Raw genomic sequence first — 14,069 nt, 5'->3', positions numbered from 1 at the left:
AGGGGTGCATGTTCCTTTAGCCAAATCAACCATGTTCATGACTCCAGAGCTGTTAATCCTGATTTAAGTCTTTGATGACAGTGTTAGGGAGTGAAATGAGAAAATTCCTGCATAAAAATCCCTGCTGAGATAATTGCTGGCATTCTCTTTGCATGGTAAATGAGCTGAGGGGTGGAAGTTTGTGCCCAGGAAAATGCCCAGTGACCTTTTCTGGAGGAAGATTTTAACCCTCAGAAAGCAGGGTTGTGTGAATCCCTACAGGTCTTCACAGTTGATAGTGATTATAATAGAAAACACTGGTAATCATCAGCAATACATATCTATAAAATAGACAGATATCCTGTATTTAAACTGCAGCCTGGAGTGCCAGACAGATAAATTTGGGGATAACTTCTCCCTGAGCTTGTGTGCAATGGATTAGAGCTAAAAATTGTCTAGGAGAGAGACTGTTTTATCCACCTACCAAGGCAAGTCTTTGTTTTAGAGTGATAGGAAATGGGTAAAGCAGCGGAAGTGTTAGAGCAGGAGTGGCTGTATGTACACACATATAGATAGATGCATGGACAAGTTAAACTGGTCAGGCCACTATTAATTTCTGTTAGAGTCTGCTTATTATTCTATCTCATTCCAAAGTTAACAAGGGTATTTTGCTTGTCTTGATGGATTATAACATACAAGTAAGCTATTTGTGGTTATAGAAGCCAGGTACGGCTGTGTCAGTGACAGCCATTTCAAAGGGCAGTGACTTGGATGGGAAGAAGCAAGCATCTCCCTTTGCCTCTGCCAGCCAGGAGCAGGGAGCAGTGTCTGAGGGGGAAGTGTCAGTAAAAAGCAAATATGACACAATGCCTTTAGCATTGAGGTGAGAAACGATCATTCTTTGATTTTCAGGGTCTTTTCAACCATAACAGGAAGAGGGAAAATGTAGGAGCTCTATGTTTCTCTGCTTCCAGAACAGCTACGTGCTGGCATCTGCCTCTCTTAGGTCTGAGGCAAAGGAGGAGGATGTGGCTCACTGTATAAATAAACATTTCTTGGTGTGCCTTTCCATGCCAGCATGTGATGTGGCCTGCACATGCCACCTGCCATGCCACAGCTTGTCACTCCTGAAGCAGTGATGCTTTTTGCACGTCAGTGTTTACATGGATGAAATGCAGCCCCTCTCTCCAAAACAAGCTCTCTAAAACTGGTTCATTCTCACACAACCAGGTTCCTATCTTCCAGCAGGAGTGATTCCCTGGCTTCCCACTGCTGTGGAAACCACACAGCTGTCATCTCATGTGCACCAGACACATGGTCCTAATGTGGACACCCCAAACAATGCCTGCCGTGGTGCCCTGCACTGCAGGGACAGTTGCTGGTCAAGGAGGAAGAGTTGTGACTGCAGCATTTTTCTCCAAGGGGAGATGAAGTTCCATGTTGGGATATCCCTGTTACCTGCAGTGGCATTGATGGCACAGCCTATCTGTAGAACTGCTCTGCTCTTGAGCTTAGTGCTGCTTTCTAACCAGGTAACAAGCAAGGCTATAGCACAAGAAAGACATGGACCTCTTAGTCTGGGTCTAGAGGAGGCCACAAAAATGATCAGAGGTCTGGAGCACCTCTCCTATGAAATAAAGACTGAAAGAGTTGAGATTGTTCAGCCTGGAGAAAGCTCCAGGGAGACCTTATTGCAACCTTTCAATATTTAAAGGAGGCCTATGTGAAAGATGGGGACAATCTTTTTATCAGGGCCTGTTGTTGCAGGATAAAGGGGTGCTGGTTTTAAACTAAAAGAGCAGAGATTTAGGCTGGATTGAAAGAAAGAATTTTTTACAGTGAGGTTGGTGAAATATTGGCCCAGGTTGCCCAGAGAGGTAGTAGAAGTCCCATCCCCAGAGCCATTACAGATCAGGTTAGATGGTACTCTGAGCAACATGGTCTAGTTGAAGATGTCCCAGGTGACTGCAAGGAATTTGGACTAGGTGACCCTTAAAGGTCCTTTCCAACCCAAACCATTTTATAATTCTGTGATCTTGTTGGACAGACTTGTTCTTCATTGCTGTTTGAGAATTTAATCCTTTTGGGTATGCAGTAGCAGGAAAGCCTGTTTGCCAGCAAAATGTCTAATGCAACTTTACACCCTGGCAGGCTGCTGTAAAGGTTACAGTCTTCTATTGTTTTTCCTTCAGGGTCTTTAAGAGCTTAGAAGACATAGTGGAGCTTTGTGCCAGTAAAAATAAAAGGGATCTCCTCATTAACTCTATTGGCCTCCTCCTTTGTTTGCCAAGATCTGATGACTTTGACTCAAAACAGGAAATGGCTGAATCTAAATCCTGGAGTGGATTTAACTTTATTGACAGCCACAGCAATGTCCTGTGAAGGTCTGCAGTGATGCAACAGTTCCCGGTGTGAGTCAGGGTCTGGAGGTGCCTCTGCTGCATGTGGAAAGCAGACAGAGACCCCCCCATCTCCTGGTAAACCCCATGGGTTTGTGCTGGTGGGACTCATTTAACACACCTTTTCTTTTCCCACACAAAATCATTAAAAGTTTAAATCAATGTAATTTCTCAGTTGTCTCTGTTACATTACAGCTGAGGCCAAGGAGCACATCCAGACGGGTCTGGGAAGCAGACCTGCCCGAAGTCCTACCTTCCCTGAGCACACTGCTGGCACAGGAGAGGAGAGGTAACCACTGCTACTCCTGCAGTTCTCTGGCTGCTGCTGTTACTTCTAATGAAAATTGAATGCTACCTATTAAATCCTGGTCTTTAACTGAGTTTCCAAGACTGCATAAGTAATAGGTTATATAGGATATTTTAAAAATCCTTTTTCCAGGAATTGTCAGAATATCAATACTCCCCTCATAACTAAGCACTAATGTGCTTACCAGAAAGGTCTTTTCCTGCCTGATTTGATAAGAGGTCAGTAAAATGGGATCTGTCTCTAATGTCAGGATATTCTGGTTAGTTTTCAAAGTAATTATGGTTTTATTTGTTTAATTTTCACCATGGAGCAACACTAACAAAATGAACTGTTTGAGGAAACTGCTCATTTCCTGCTGGTGCCGACCTCTATGTCCAGTGCTCAGCACTCTCCATCAAGGCTTGGTAGGATTTCACATTGTGCTGATTGAGCAGAAACACCCATTCCATCAAGCATATCAGTGACCTCATGGATTTATGGACAGTGGAGATGTCATTAAAATACTTGCATATTTATTTATTGTGGCTCCCTTCTGCAACTTTTGTCAGACAGATGAGGAATCTTTCTTTGCGGGTGGCAATTGCTTCAATCAAATATTAAACATGAGCTTTGACAACACTTCCAAACCTCTTGCAAGCCGTTCATTGGCTGTTGTTTAATGAAGGATCCAGAGTCAATAAGCCTGAAATGCTTCTGCTTTACCAGCACAGCAGTGGGCCTAATGTTTTTTTGGGAGGGTGATTAAATCCTGAAAAACTTCCTTTGTCATTCCACCTGAAGTGCAAAGCATTGCTATATGAAATCTCACCAGCTTAACTGCCACTCTCCATCCAGAGAGCAGCTACCACTAGCCACTTCCAAAGGTGGTGGAAACAGTCAAGTAAATTGCTTGTGATGTGTACTTCTTCCATTTATTTATCAGGCCATTAGTAATTAAATTATATTTCAAGCATGAAGATATATATCCTGTACTACAGTTTTGCCCTAACTGTTTTTGTCATAATTGATTCCTGTAATTTCTAAATCCTCCATCAATCTGATTATGCCTTTGGCCTGAAAAAGGAGATGTGGCCTGTTCCTTCCTGGGACACAGCATGGAAAAGCATATTCCTCCTGCATGGTTCTTGGGCTCCTCTGGCATTACTGCTTCCTGTATTTTTCCCTATGGCTTTCTCCAAGAAAGGGAAAATCTGAATAGACTTAGAAGTTGACACCGTTGTTTATAGTGAGCAAGTTCTATACCAACTGCAGCAGTAGAGGTAGACTCATCTTTACGCCAAGCTTGGCCTATTTGACACATTCCCCAGTCCTTCCAAGCAATAGCAGAGACAACAAATTAATAAATAAAAGACTAGATCTGGGTCAGTAGATAAAGGTGGCAAAGTAGCTGAGCAGAACTGAAATGATGTTGAAGACTCTTGGTGACTGTTGACCACCCTAGTAGGCACATCACTACCACTGCTCTCCTTGCTCGAGCTTTTCTCCTGTCTCACAGATCCAGCACACCTGCTCTTGATACAGCAGAGGAGCGTAAAATCTGTCCAAAACCAAAGCCAAGACTTCATGTGCCGCTGTCTGCATCACACAAGGTAGTACAGGTGCAGCCTCTGCACTTTGGTTTGTTATTCCTTGGACCTTCAGACAACCTGTACCGACTGGCAGAGGCTCCACAGACAGACTGCCCTGGTGTCTGTGCTCAAACAAAATATATTTTTGTAGTCTTACCAGTTTACATACACTGATAGAGTTTGTTTCCCATTCAGAGATCCAGTATACATGACGCCTCTTCCTCAGAGAGTGACACTGGGACAAGTCCATTTGTGGCTGCAACAAACAACTTGCATTTGTCTAGAAAAGGTAAGGGCTGTGTGCAGTGAGCCATTGGTGTTCTAGCTATTCAACATCAAACACCCAGAGACAAGATGCTATTTATGTGTGTACAAATGAATAACAGAGTATTTCTTACTTTGGTATGTAAGAATGGGCTGCCAGTGTTTGTATGAATTATGCCCAAAGCACCAGGGACCAAGAAAAAAAATCTGATGGCTAAAACTTCTCCTGGCTCTGAGTATATTTTAAACTGAGCGCTTGGCTCACAGCTCCTTAACCCACAGATCCAAGTTACTTTCTCTTTCCTGAGTGTGGAGTGTATCTTTGGTACATAGCAAATAGCCACTAGGAAAGCTGTCATACTGAAAGCAAAACTGTGAACTCTCAGCAGCAATCTACAGCTCACTAGATTTGTATGTGTCGTGTTGCAGAGAGAAGGGCTGGGGTTCTCTGGGCTTTCCTCAGATAGAATGGTGTTTGCTAGAGTCCCCAGATGGGGAAGAATTAGAAACATATTCATGGTTTCTGGAAACTCCATTTGGCTTCCCTTTGAGAAGCTTCAGCCCAGACCTTCCAGGGAGATACTATATGATGTGGTGGAACAAGCTCTTAGCATTTGTTGTTGTTGCAGGTCATGGATTATCTTCATTGCCCACCAGCCTTTCAGAAGATGCTGTGCCTCAGGCCAGCAGTGCAGCTGGAGGAGAAGCTGTTGATGGGGCCTCTGGGACCACAATGGGGGCAAAAACTCCACCTGAAGAAACTTACACTCCCAGCAGGATACCAGTTAAGAAGAAACCAAGCAGAACCTTCCCCAAATCTGAGCAGGTTGTGAATCACGTGGTACCAGCAGAGAATAGCCTCGCAAACAGAAAGCTGTTGGCAAGCCCCAAACCACTAACCACAGAGGGGGAAAGCAGCCAGGCCCTGAAACAAGGCATAAACTATACAATCTCATCAATGAGTAACAAAGAGGAGGATATTGGCCTTGATCGTGAACACTTCAAGAACTTGAAGAACTTCTGGGAGAAGGGAGCAGACTCTATGATGATGGAGAACGTGCCAGAGGACCTAGGTTGGGTGGAGGCAGAAGGTAGGCAGTTCAAACTGTGCCGCTCACTCTCTGTGCAGTCTGGGCAAGGCCAGAACAGTGTAGAAAAACATGGAGTCCTCACTAAAACAAGACCCCCCTACAAAAGGACAATAAACTTGTCTTCTAGTGAGGAAGAACCAAGCTATGTGGCCCCTGCAAGGAAGGGCTCAATTCCTACCGTTCCTAGATCCACATATGCCAAGAGCAAAGGCAGCCTGATTACAAGAAATGACTCACTGAGTGAAAGCAATGGGAAGCCACTGGTACCAGAGGAAGAGAAGTGCCAGAGCAGTGCACAGCACTGCTCCAAGAAATCCAGACTGCCTGTGCGAGCCCCTTCCACCAAAGTTGATTCACCTACCACAGAGGTGTCTGGCAGCACGGTAGAGCAAGAGACGCCTACAGATGAGTTGATTGTGGCAGAAGAGCGCAAGTCCACAGAGAATTCCCTGGCAAGTAGGGTGCAGATCATGATCGAGCCTGTGCTTACAGATGGTGAAAACAATGATGGCAAAGAGAAAAGACCTGATTTGGGCACTCATGACAACATGGAAATAAATGGAGAGCTACCTGAGTTAAAAACATGTGAGTCTTCAGACAAGCCACCATCCAGTGAGCCAACCAGAGAGAGAGAAGTTGTTCAGGGAATGGACTCAGCTGTTTACTCAGGTACTGAGGGCTGGAACCACACCCTGTGAAATCCCACTGTAGTCATCCCTAAGTCTATTTTCTTCCCTTGCCCTCCTGCATTTTGCCCATTTTCTTTGTTTGTCCATTTAGCCTATATTGCAGTTTGTGCAGACTTAGCATGTGTGGAATATGTTGACCAGATAGCTCTGGAAACAAATCTTGTGTAGCACGATGCCAGCATCAAAGGGGCAGTGCTGCTCCCTGGCCTTCCTCCCTGGCCTTCCTCCCTGCTTCCAGCCCTTGTGCCTTGTCTCCAAGCACCTCAGCTCAGGACAGCCCTCCATTTCTTTAGCACCACCTACAACAGGTCACAGGCACTTGCTTTATTTCACTCACTGGGAAGACTCTACTTTCTTTAAACATGGGGCTGGGGGAATTCCTTGTGGTGGTAGAGATAAGTCTGACACAAACAGAAGAAATAAAATGTGAAACAAAGTGTTTAATAAATACATTGACCATTAGGCTTCCTTGATGTAGCTGCTGGCTGTGCTTAAATGACATTTTGGCTCTTTGGAGAATGTACAAGTGAATTTGGATATTAAACTGCAACCCAAGTGGGCTGAACAAGCAGTCTGATCTTTCTGGATTCTGATACCGTGTTCTCAGCTGTGATGGTGTCAGTAGTATCACCACTTTTTTAGTCTCTTCCTCTGAGTTTGATGGGCTTTTGTAGCACCTATGAACAAAAGTTATTGTTAATTGTAATTCATCTTACATGTGGGACTGGATTGCCCACAGCTCTGCTCTCTGCCATGCAAGGACCTAGGAAGGAAGAGCTTATCTTGTTTTTCCAGATCTCCTGTCTTCCCATACCTGTCTGAGTCCATTAACTCATCTGCTTTTAACTGTGTCATTTCTTGGCTTATTTCCTACCTCATGTAACATTTCTATGAAAATCCTGAGTCATATTTCAGGTAAACAGAAATGTTTCCTTTTTATACTAGAGCATTCTTATATTTTTCAGGGGGGGGTTGCCTTATTATATTAATTTCATATGATATTATGATGGCTGTGTTGCACTGCACATTTTTTGCAAGTGCTGGTCTGTTTCATGGACTGAGTTAATCCACTGCTCACATTTCCCATCAGAGTATGAAGTTATCCTCAGGGAGAAACACTAAAGTGCGCTGATGATTGGAAAGCAGCCCTGTGTAATGTAACTGCAGTGTGCTCCAAGCAGAGTGAGCAAGCCAGGAGATGCACACGCCTGTTGACGCGCTGCCCATTTGTGTTTGTTTATTTACCATGTTGCTTTGGCTTTTCATGTATTCCAGAGGAAGATGGGGATCATTCCACTGATGCTCAGGCACTGGCCAGAGCAAATAGCATTAATCTTGCAAAGAGCATGGTGAACATTTACACAACCACAGAGAGTGAGTAACATCTTTCTTTCTCCTTTTTGGTTTATATTCATTGAAGGTAATATATTATGCCCAAATTCTGCATCCCTGGTGCTTCTGTGCATGTACCAGGCAAGGAAAATGATATATTGTTTCATTATCAAATTACAGAGTTTATAGTGCCTAAAATTAAATTCAGAGCCAGGAAATTGCAGCTAGATTGATGGCAACTTACTCAGTGTCTTCAGGAAAAAAAAAAAAGGTTGGCAAGAAGCTTGTACCCATCTCTCCTTTTCTCTCAAGTACTGTGGGAGCTGCAAGGCAGCCTGTGATCTGGATTAATCAGAGGTGCCAGACCTCATGTCCAGTGTGGGACTCACACCACAGACTCTTGTCACACTCACTGGGCTTGCAGTGCCCAGCCTGGGCCTTGGCCTCTCACCTTACCCACAGCAGACCCCATTTGCTGGGCTGATCTCCCCAGCTACCAGCTGGAACATGCTTTGGTGACAATTTCTCCCTGAGAAACCAAGAGAAGCTAAGGAAAATGTGACCAAGAAAGCAACAACAAACCACAAGAAGCTCATGGCCAAGAAAATTTGTGCCACCAAGAAGCCATGAAGGCTGCATCCAAAGAAGGGAGCTGGAAGGATGGCAGCAGCAGCCTCTGTGGTCAAGAAAGCCAGTAACAGTCTCCAAAGGTGCAAGCTCAGGAGGACAGCTAAGAGCTTGTCTAAAAAGCACAGTGGTAAGTCCAAGGCTGCCAGGACTGAGGTGAGACAGAAATGCCTGAGGAAAGGTAAAGCTGCTCAGAGGAAACAATTAAGCCCGTTTAAGTAAGCCCAACCCAAGTTATGGAAAGGAGTGGAGTCCTCATTAAGGCTGTTGAATGCAGTCTGCATGTGGGACATGCTGCATCATCCTGTGACTGTGCCCACCCCATCCACTAGCCCCACAGCAAGTGCACCTCACTGTGTGGTGCAGTGACGTGTCACTTGGCATAGTGACTTGCCTCAGGTCCCACATGCACTGCCTTTCACTGACATGGTCTCCACACCGACAACCAAGTGTTTAACCTTCCGTTATTAAAGCTTGGTTAAAGCCATGAGCTTCATCTTGGGAAACCCCTTTGCAAAGTTACACTTAGGTGTTTGTAGTATAGAGGGGGAGGGACAGATTTCATGTTTTGCTCATGTTTGGAAATAAAAATAGTAAATATCAAATGAATAGTGAATCATGTAAAAGGCAAATCTAACTCAAACCGAGACAAAAAGGAAAGGGCCAAAGAAGCTTTGGGGCATTTGGAGCACTGAAGAATGTATCATCATAGCTAACATGCTAAGCAAGTGTGTATATGTGCACGTGTGTTTATGGACATGTATCTTCTAAAAACACTTCCTTCTGGGATGGAAATAGTCATCTTCAAAGAAGCTAGTGAGATAAGATTTAGAACAAATAAGTTTTATTTAAGCCAGTAGCCATCTTTCTAAGTTGATGTGAAGCTTTATGACATTTTTCTTTTAGATATCCAGCTTTAGTCCACCTCTTTGTTTGAGAAGTGTATGCAGTGATGAAATTGTAGGTATAAATGTTTTACAGCCTTTATGTACAGGGCAATGTGCTACAAGAGCAAACTGTGAGCGTGTTTGGTTTCTTTGACAAGGAGGCAGACCTGTATGGTTTTAGTCCAAATCTACACAAAGAAGAAGACACAGCCTCAGGCTATTGAGTGGATTAAATTAGCCACTAGAGGGAGTTTGCACACTCCACACGTGGAACCAAAGCCCATCGAAAATAGCCTGAGGATGCTCAGTAGCAGTTTTCAGCATGGGAAGGGTCAACTTCAACGGCAAACAGCGATGGGGCAAGTAGGTGGCACTCTGGTGCCTCCCACAAGCTTTTCATTCTTCCTTGTGCCTTTAAACAAAAATGTGACTTTCTTTGAATTTCCTGACTCTGACAAGGTACCTTGATGCTTTTTGTTTGTACCCACAGCATACAATAAACCACATTTGATAGCCCATCAGTTCCTTGAACCTGAAAGAGTCAAAGATCTGAGCAGATCCTCTCCTCTCCTGTTGTCTGAGGTAGGCTGGATGCCAGAAGTGGCTGGAATAATGCTCATAGCATCCCCTCTCGCTTTCATTCAAATGTTTCTCCTGCACACTGACAGCATCCCTAGGTTATGTCATAAATGAGAAAAACCTTAAGAAAAAACCTCCCAGTAACCCAGACCGACCCTTCTATCCTGGAGGAGTTTTCACATTTCTCTCTGTCTCAAACCACACCATTCCCTACCCTTTCCAAGAGCCCTGGCTGTTGCATGCAGCTCTGTTTGGAGGCAGTTAATGATGACGTCCACTGCTGGGATGCCTCTGGGGAGACTCCCTGCACTCTCCTCCGCTCTCCTAACCTGACGCTGCTTAGTGGGACTCTGCAGAGCCATTGGATTTTCCTCTGTGGTGCTGCAAAGTGCTCACACAGCAGAGCTTAAAGATGCTTGTTATTTTCTGAGCAGACTGAATCAGACACGGCTTCAGAAATCAGCTTCCAGTTTAACAGGCACAAAAAGACCCCCAGCATTGGCAGCCACTCGTCCGACATGGCATCTGTCTCCTCGGTAGGTGTTTTAATGCGGACATTTTGCTAGGCAGGGCTTCTTGTGCCATGCAATGACGCTGCACTTAGGCTGATGCTGCTGATGTGGCCTCTGGAGTATCCTGTTGGTTTCTGCACAGCGGGTTATTAAAGAATGGTGATGATTTATTACCTACTTGTGTTAAAGGAGTGTCTCCAGGTACCATTTCATATCAGAGACCCACTGAGTCATTGCTAGACAAACTCACAGTAAGCAATAGCCCCCACTCCACAGCAGGGGTGCTCTGAAGGTTGGCAGCATGCAGGAGTCGGGGGGGGCTTTCGCTAGGTGGGGAAATGAGACACACAGCTATTGAGTAGCGTGTTTGTGGTCCGGCTCTGAAAGAGCTGGGGCTACAGATGCATGCCCTCTGCAAGCTCATCCTTCACTTTATCAGCAAAGTCAAGTGAACTTGGACAGCAAATGTGTGATTTAGAGCTTCAGTTTCTAAGGAGACCTGAAAAGAGCTGAGTGTGTTTAGTTGAACATATTTAATAATCTTTTGAGACGTGGTTTGGGGGTGGCTGCTTAAAAGTGCTTGAATTTACTGTATTAGTGTTACAAATATCTCTGAGGTGTAAATGTGAGATTTAAAGAATATATATACAACAAAGCTGGTAGGGAGAGGCCATGAATGTAGATAAATAAGTTTAAAAAACCTTGAACTTTGGGACACGTGAGTCCTTCTCCTAGTCTGGAGTCTGGGAGCCGTAAATGAGCCTTTCGTGTCCAAGTCACACAGGGGTTCTTGAAAATCTTGGTCAGGGTTCTTTGCTGGGGTGAATGTCCTTATGGAGTGATCAGTGCCGCTCCATGGCCCAATATGTTTAGCAGGTTCTTGTAGGTTATAACAGAAACAAATTCAGAACCAAAGAAAGTAGGAGGAGACAGAGAAGAATTGAGTTAATTAGGAGGGAAGATTTTTGATAAATGTTCATGACTGTACCACAGAAAAGTGCCAAGAGGGTTAATTATTTCCTTTGTAAACAGCACTAGCTTTTATGTTATCTTGTCAGAGATCATGACTGATTGATGCAATAGAAAATTCTCTCATCTTTCTGGAGCTCGTGTTGTTTCTGCTTCATCACTTTTTATCAGTAAAAGACAAAGCCTTAGAAACAGAATCCCGAGGCATATGGACAAATGCAGATTGTTCTAGGAAAGCAAGTGACTCCTGGGTGCCTGGCTCCTGCCTTATACTTGTAGAAACCTCATTTTCCAGTGACTTTGTGGCACACAGCCTGTCTCTGGTGGGACAGTGGTTCTTCAGGGCAGGGATTGTTTCTGTTGTGTACTGCTCCATGCACATTAGGAGCAAACAAGACAGTAACGGTTTTTCCTGCATTTATGGTCTGAACTGGTTCTTACTAGACTTGTCAAAGAATTGATTGACAATTGTGTGGCTATATCTACCTGAAATAATAAGTTCCTATACAGGTAGTTCGAGTTCTCCAATATATTTCTTTCTCAGTGATGAGACTGGGTCAGGATAACAACTGTTTGTACTGGAAGCCTTGGGAAAGGGAAGAGAATTGTTTGGCCCCTTCAGTAATATTTTGACTCCGTTTCTTAAAGTTTTGAGATCCTCTTTATTTCTTGAGCATTCAGTGGAATAGAGTTTCTAAGTCCTGGTCTAGGAAGCACATCCTTGTGAGACCCTTATTCAGGTTCCCCAACCCTTGCTTGTTTGAGCACAGCTGCAGATGTGGACCATTTTGGTGCAAGCACACAATTCTGCAGCAGGACAGAAAGTGCACATGTTTCCTTGGGAATGCACTCTCAGACTATCACCTTTGTCCAGAAATCAAATCAAGAGGGGGCCCATTTCAGTGGCACTGACCTTGCTCTTTCACCTGGCAGGTGAGTGGCAGTGTGCTCAGTGTCTACAGTGGTGATTTTGGGAGTGTGGATGCCCAAGGTACTGTGGAATTTGCTTTAGACTATGATGAGAAGAACCGGGAGTTCCAGGTTCATGTGTCCCAGTGCAAGGACTTGGCTGTCGTGGATGAGAAGAAAGGCAGATCTGATCCGTGAGTGATGCTTTGGTGCCTTGTGACTCTTACATTGCTGAATTCTCTGTTCTGGAGGAGTTTAAATTTTTTTGGTCATATTTTGTCCTTTTTAAATGCCATAATTTCTTCCTTCCATCAGACTTCTGGTGCATACTTAGTGCTGGTACTTTCCCAGCTGATGGTTCTGGAACTATTGGCATCAGTAACAGTGTTACCAGACTTAAAATTTGAACAGATTGAGAAAGCCTTGATCCTGTCACCAGTGGAATATGTTCACTGTGTATCTATGGGATTCTTGATTTCCCCACGGTGAAACACTTCGGTGATGACTCTGGTGCTGCAGACATATGTCTATAGGAAAAAGAAGTCCAGAAAGAAGTGCTGTTAGGGACACAATGGTGCTTGTACAGAGGTTAATGATCTCTAGTTTGAAAGATGGTGCAAAGAACGTTGGATTGGAACCCTGAGAGAGACTTAGAGACATTACACTAGCTTTCACATCTCAGATTTCACCCTGATTTAGAATGCACAGAGATGCTATAGTTAGGGACATTTCAGAAAGTGGATCTATGGCCTTGCTGACTTCCCATATTGCCTAGACAGCTGCCTGTGCTAAATGCTGATGGCATCCACCCATCTCCAGTGAGATTTATAACTTCACATACAAGTCAAGTTATATTCTAGCAGGTCTCTTAATAGGTTTTGCTCTCAAAGAGTCAACTCTAGGTTTTTTGTTTCCATGTCACAAGTGTTGCTAACTTATTAGAGCTGGTCAACAATATCCAGTTGGAGTTTGTTTTCTTTTCTAGATATGTTAAAACTTACCTACTCCCAGACAAAGCTAGAATGGGTAAGAGGAAAACTTCAGTGAAGAAGAGGACAGTGAATCCCATTTACAATGAAGTGTTACGGGTAAGAACAAATACATGCTCTGAAAACTTTAGTTGTAGCAGGTACCTGTATGATGTCAGGTCTGAAAAGACCCTACTTTCTTGGCCAGGCTTCTTTGCCTGCCTCCTGCCAACACTACACTGCTTTTCCCTTGAGTTGGTGAGAGTAGAGATATTAAAGGTTTCTCTGTACCCATCTGTGTGGCACCCAAGATTTCTCTGTCAAAGCTGCAGAGTGATCTTTGGATCACAGGAATCTGCAGCCTGAGCAATGGCTGTTCTTCCCTTTCCTGGTGTGCAGTCTTGAGGTATGGGACTAGTAGGAAAGGTCTTCCTTATGTGCTCTTACTCATCAATGACTAGAGGATTATTGAACAATGCTCAGGCCTTTGTTAACAATTCTTGAAAGAGTATTGGTTTTGCCCTGTGACAAACAGAGCTCCGGGTGCTCAGCACAAAAACTTCATCAGGGTACATGACATAAAAAGAGATAGTCAGTGAGGCCAGTCCATTACTGCATGTGCAGAGTGGGTTTGAGTGTCTCAGTCAGAGCTTATTCAAGCTTTTGAGTAGTTTATTTCTGGTTGTGAAAGAAAAAATTGAACAACCTGACTTCTCTTTCTTTCTCTAGTATAAAATAGAGAAAATGGTATTGCTGATCCAAAAATTAAACCTCTCTGTTTGGCACAATGATCCACTGGGACGTAACAGTTTCTTGGGAGAGATTGAAGTAGACTTGGCCAGCTGGGACTGGAGCAACAGGAAACTCAACTGGTACCCACTGAAGCCCCGAGTAAGTGTGTCGCCACTGCAGCCCTGCCTCCTTGCCCAGCCCTGAAGCCTTTAGGGGTGGCAGAAGTCCTTCCTAACTCCTCTGAGGTCTTTGGGTGG

General features: G+C 44.2%; 1 protein-coding gene across 3 annotated transcripts in view; it reads left to right on the top strand.

Annotated features, from left to right (window-relative positions):
- LOC104299561 (synaptotagmin-like protein 2) overlaps positions 1 to 14,069 on the top strand; it is a 32,399-nt gene that overhangs the window by 5,005 nt on the left and 13,325 nt on the right. Inside the window, exons 3-12 of one of the 3 annotated variants that reach the window (XM_009899730.2) lie at positions 2,574 to 2,667; positions 4,181 to 4,274; positions 4,449 to 4,542; positions 5,147 to 6,277; positions 7,573 to 7,671; positions 9,634 to 9,725; positions 10,157 to 10,258; positions 12,137 to 12,306; positions 13,098 to 13,200; positions 13,810 to 13,971. In XM_009899730.2, coding sequence (XP_009898032.2) covers positions 2,574 to 2,667; positions 4,181 to 4,274; positions 4,449 to 4,542; positions 5,147 to 6,277; positions 7,573 to 7,671; positions 9,634 to 9,725; positions 10,157 to 10,258; positions 12,137 to 12,306; positions 13,098 to 13,200; positions 13,810 to 13,971 — 2,141 coding nt within the window. Of the gene's footprint in view, positions 1 to 2,573; positions 2,668 to 4,180; positions 4,275 to 4,448; positions 4,543 to 5,146; positions 6,278 to 7,572; positions 7,672 to 9,633; positions 9,726 to 10,156; positions 10,259 to 12,136; positions 12,307 to 13,097; positions 13,201 to 13,809; positions 13,972 to 14,069 lie in introns of those variants that run through there. The other 2 variants (XR_008462710.1, XM_054169724.1) reach the window with 2 other exon arrangements.

This window comes from Dryobates pubescens, chromosome 18, assembly GCF_014839835.1.
Source record: "Dryobates pubescens isolate bDryPub1 chromosome 18, bDryPub1.pri, whole genome shotgun sequence".
Lineage (NCBI taxonomy): Eukaryota > Metazoa > Chordata > Aves > Piciformes > Picidae > Dryobates > Dryobates pubescens.
The sequence above is the reverse complement of the archived record's forward strand: the minus strand, read 5'-3'. Positions and strand labels throughout refer to the sequence as shown.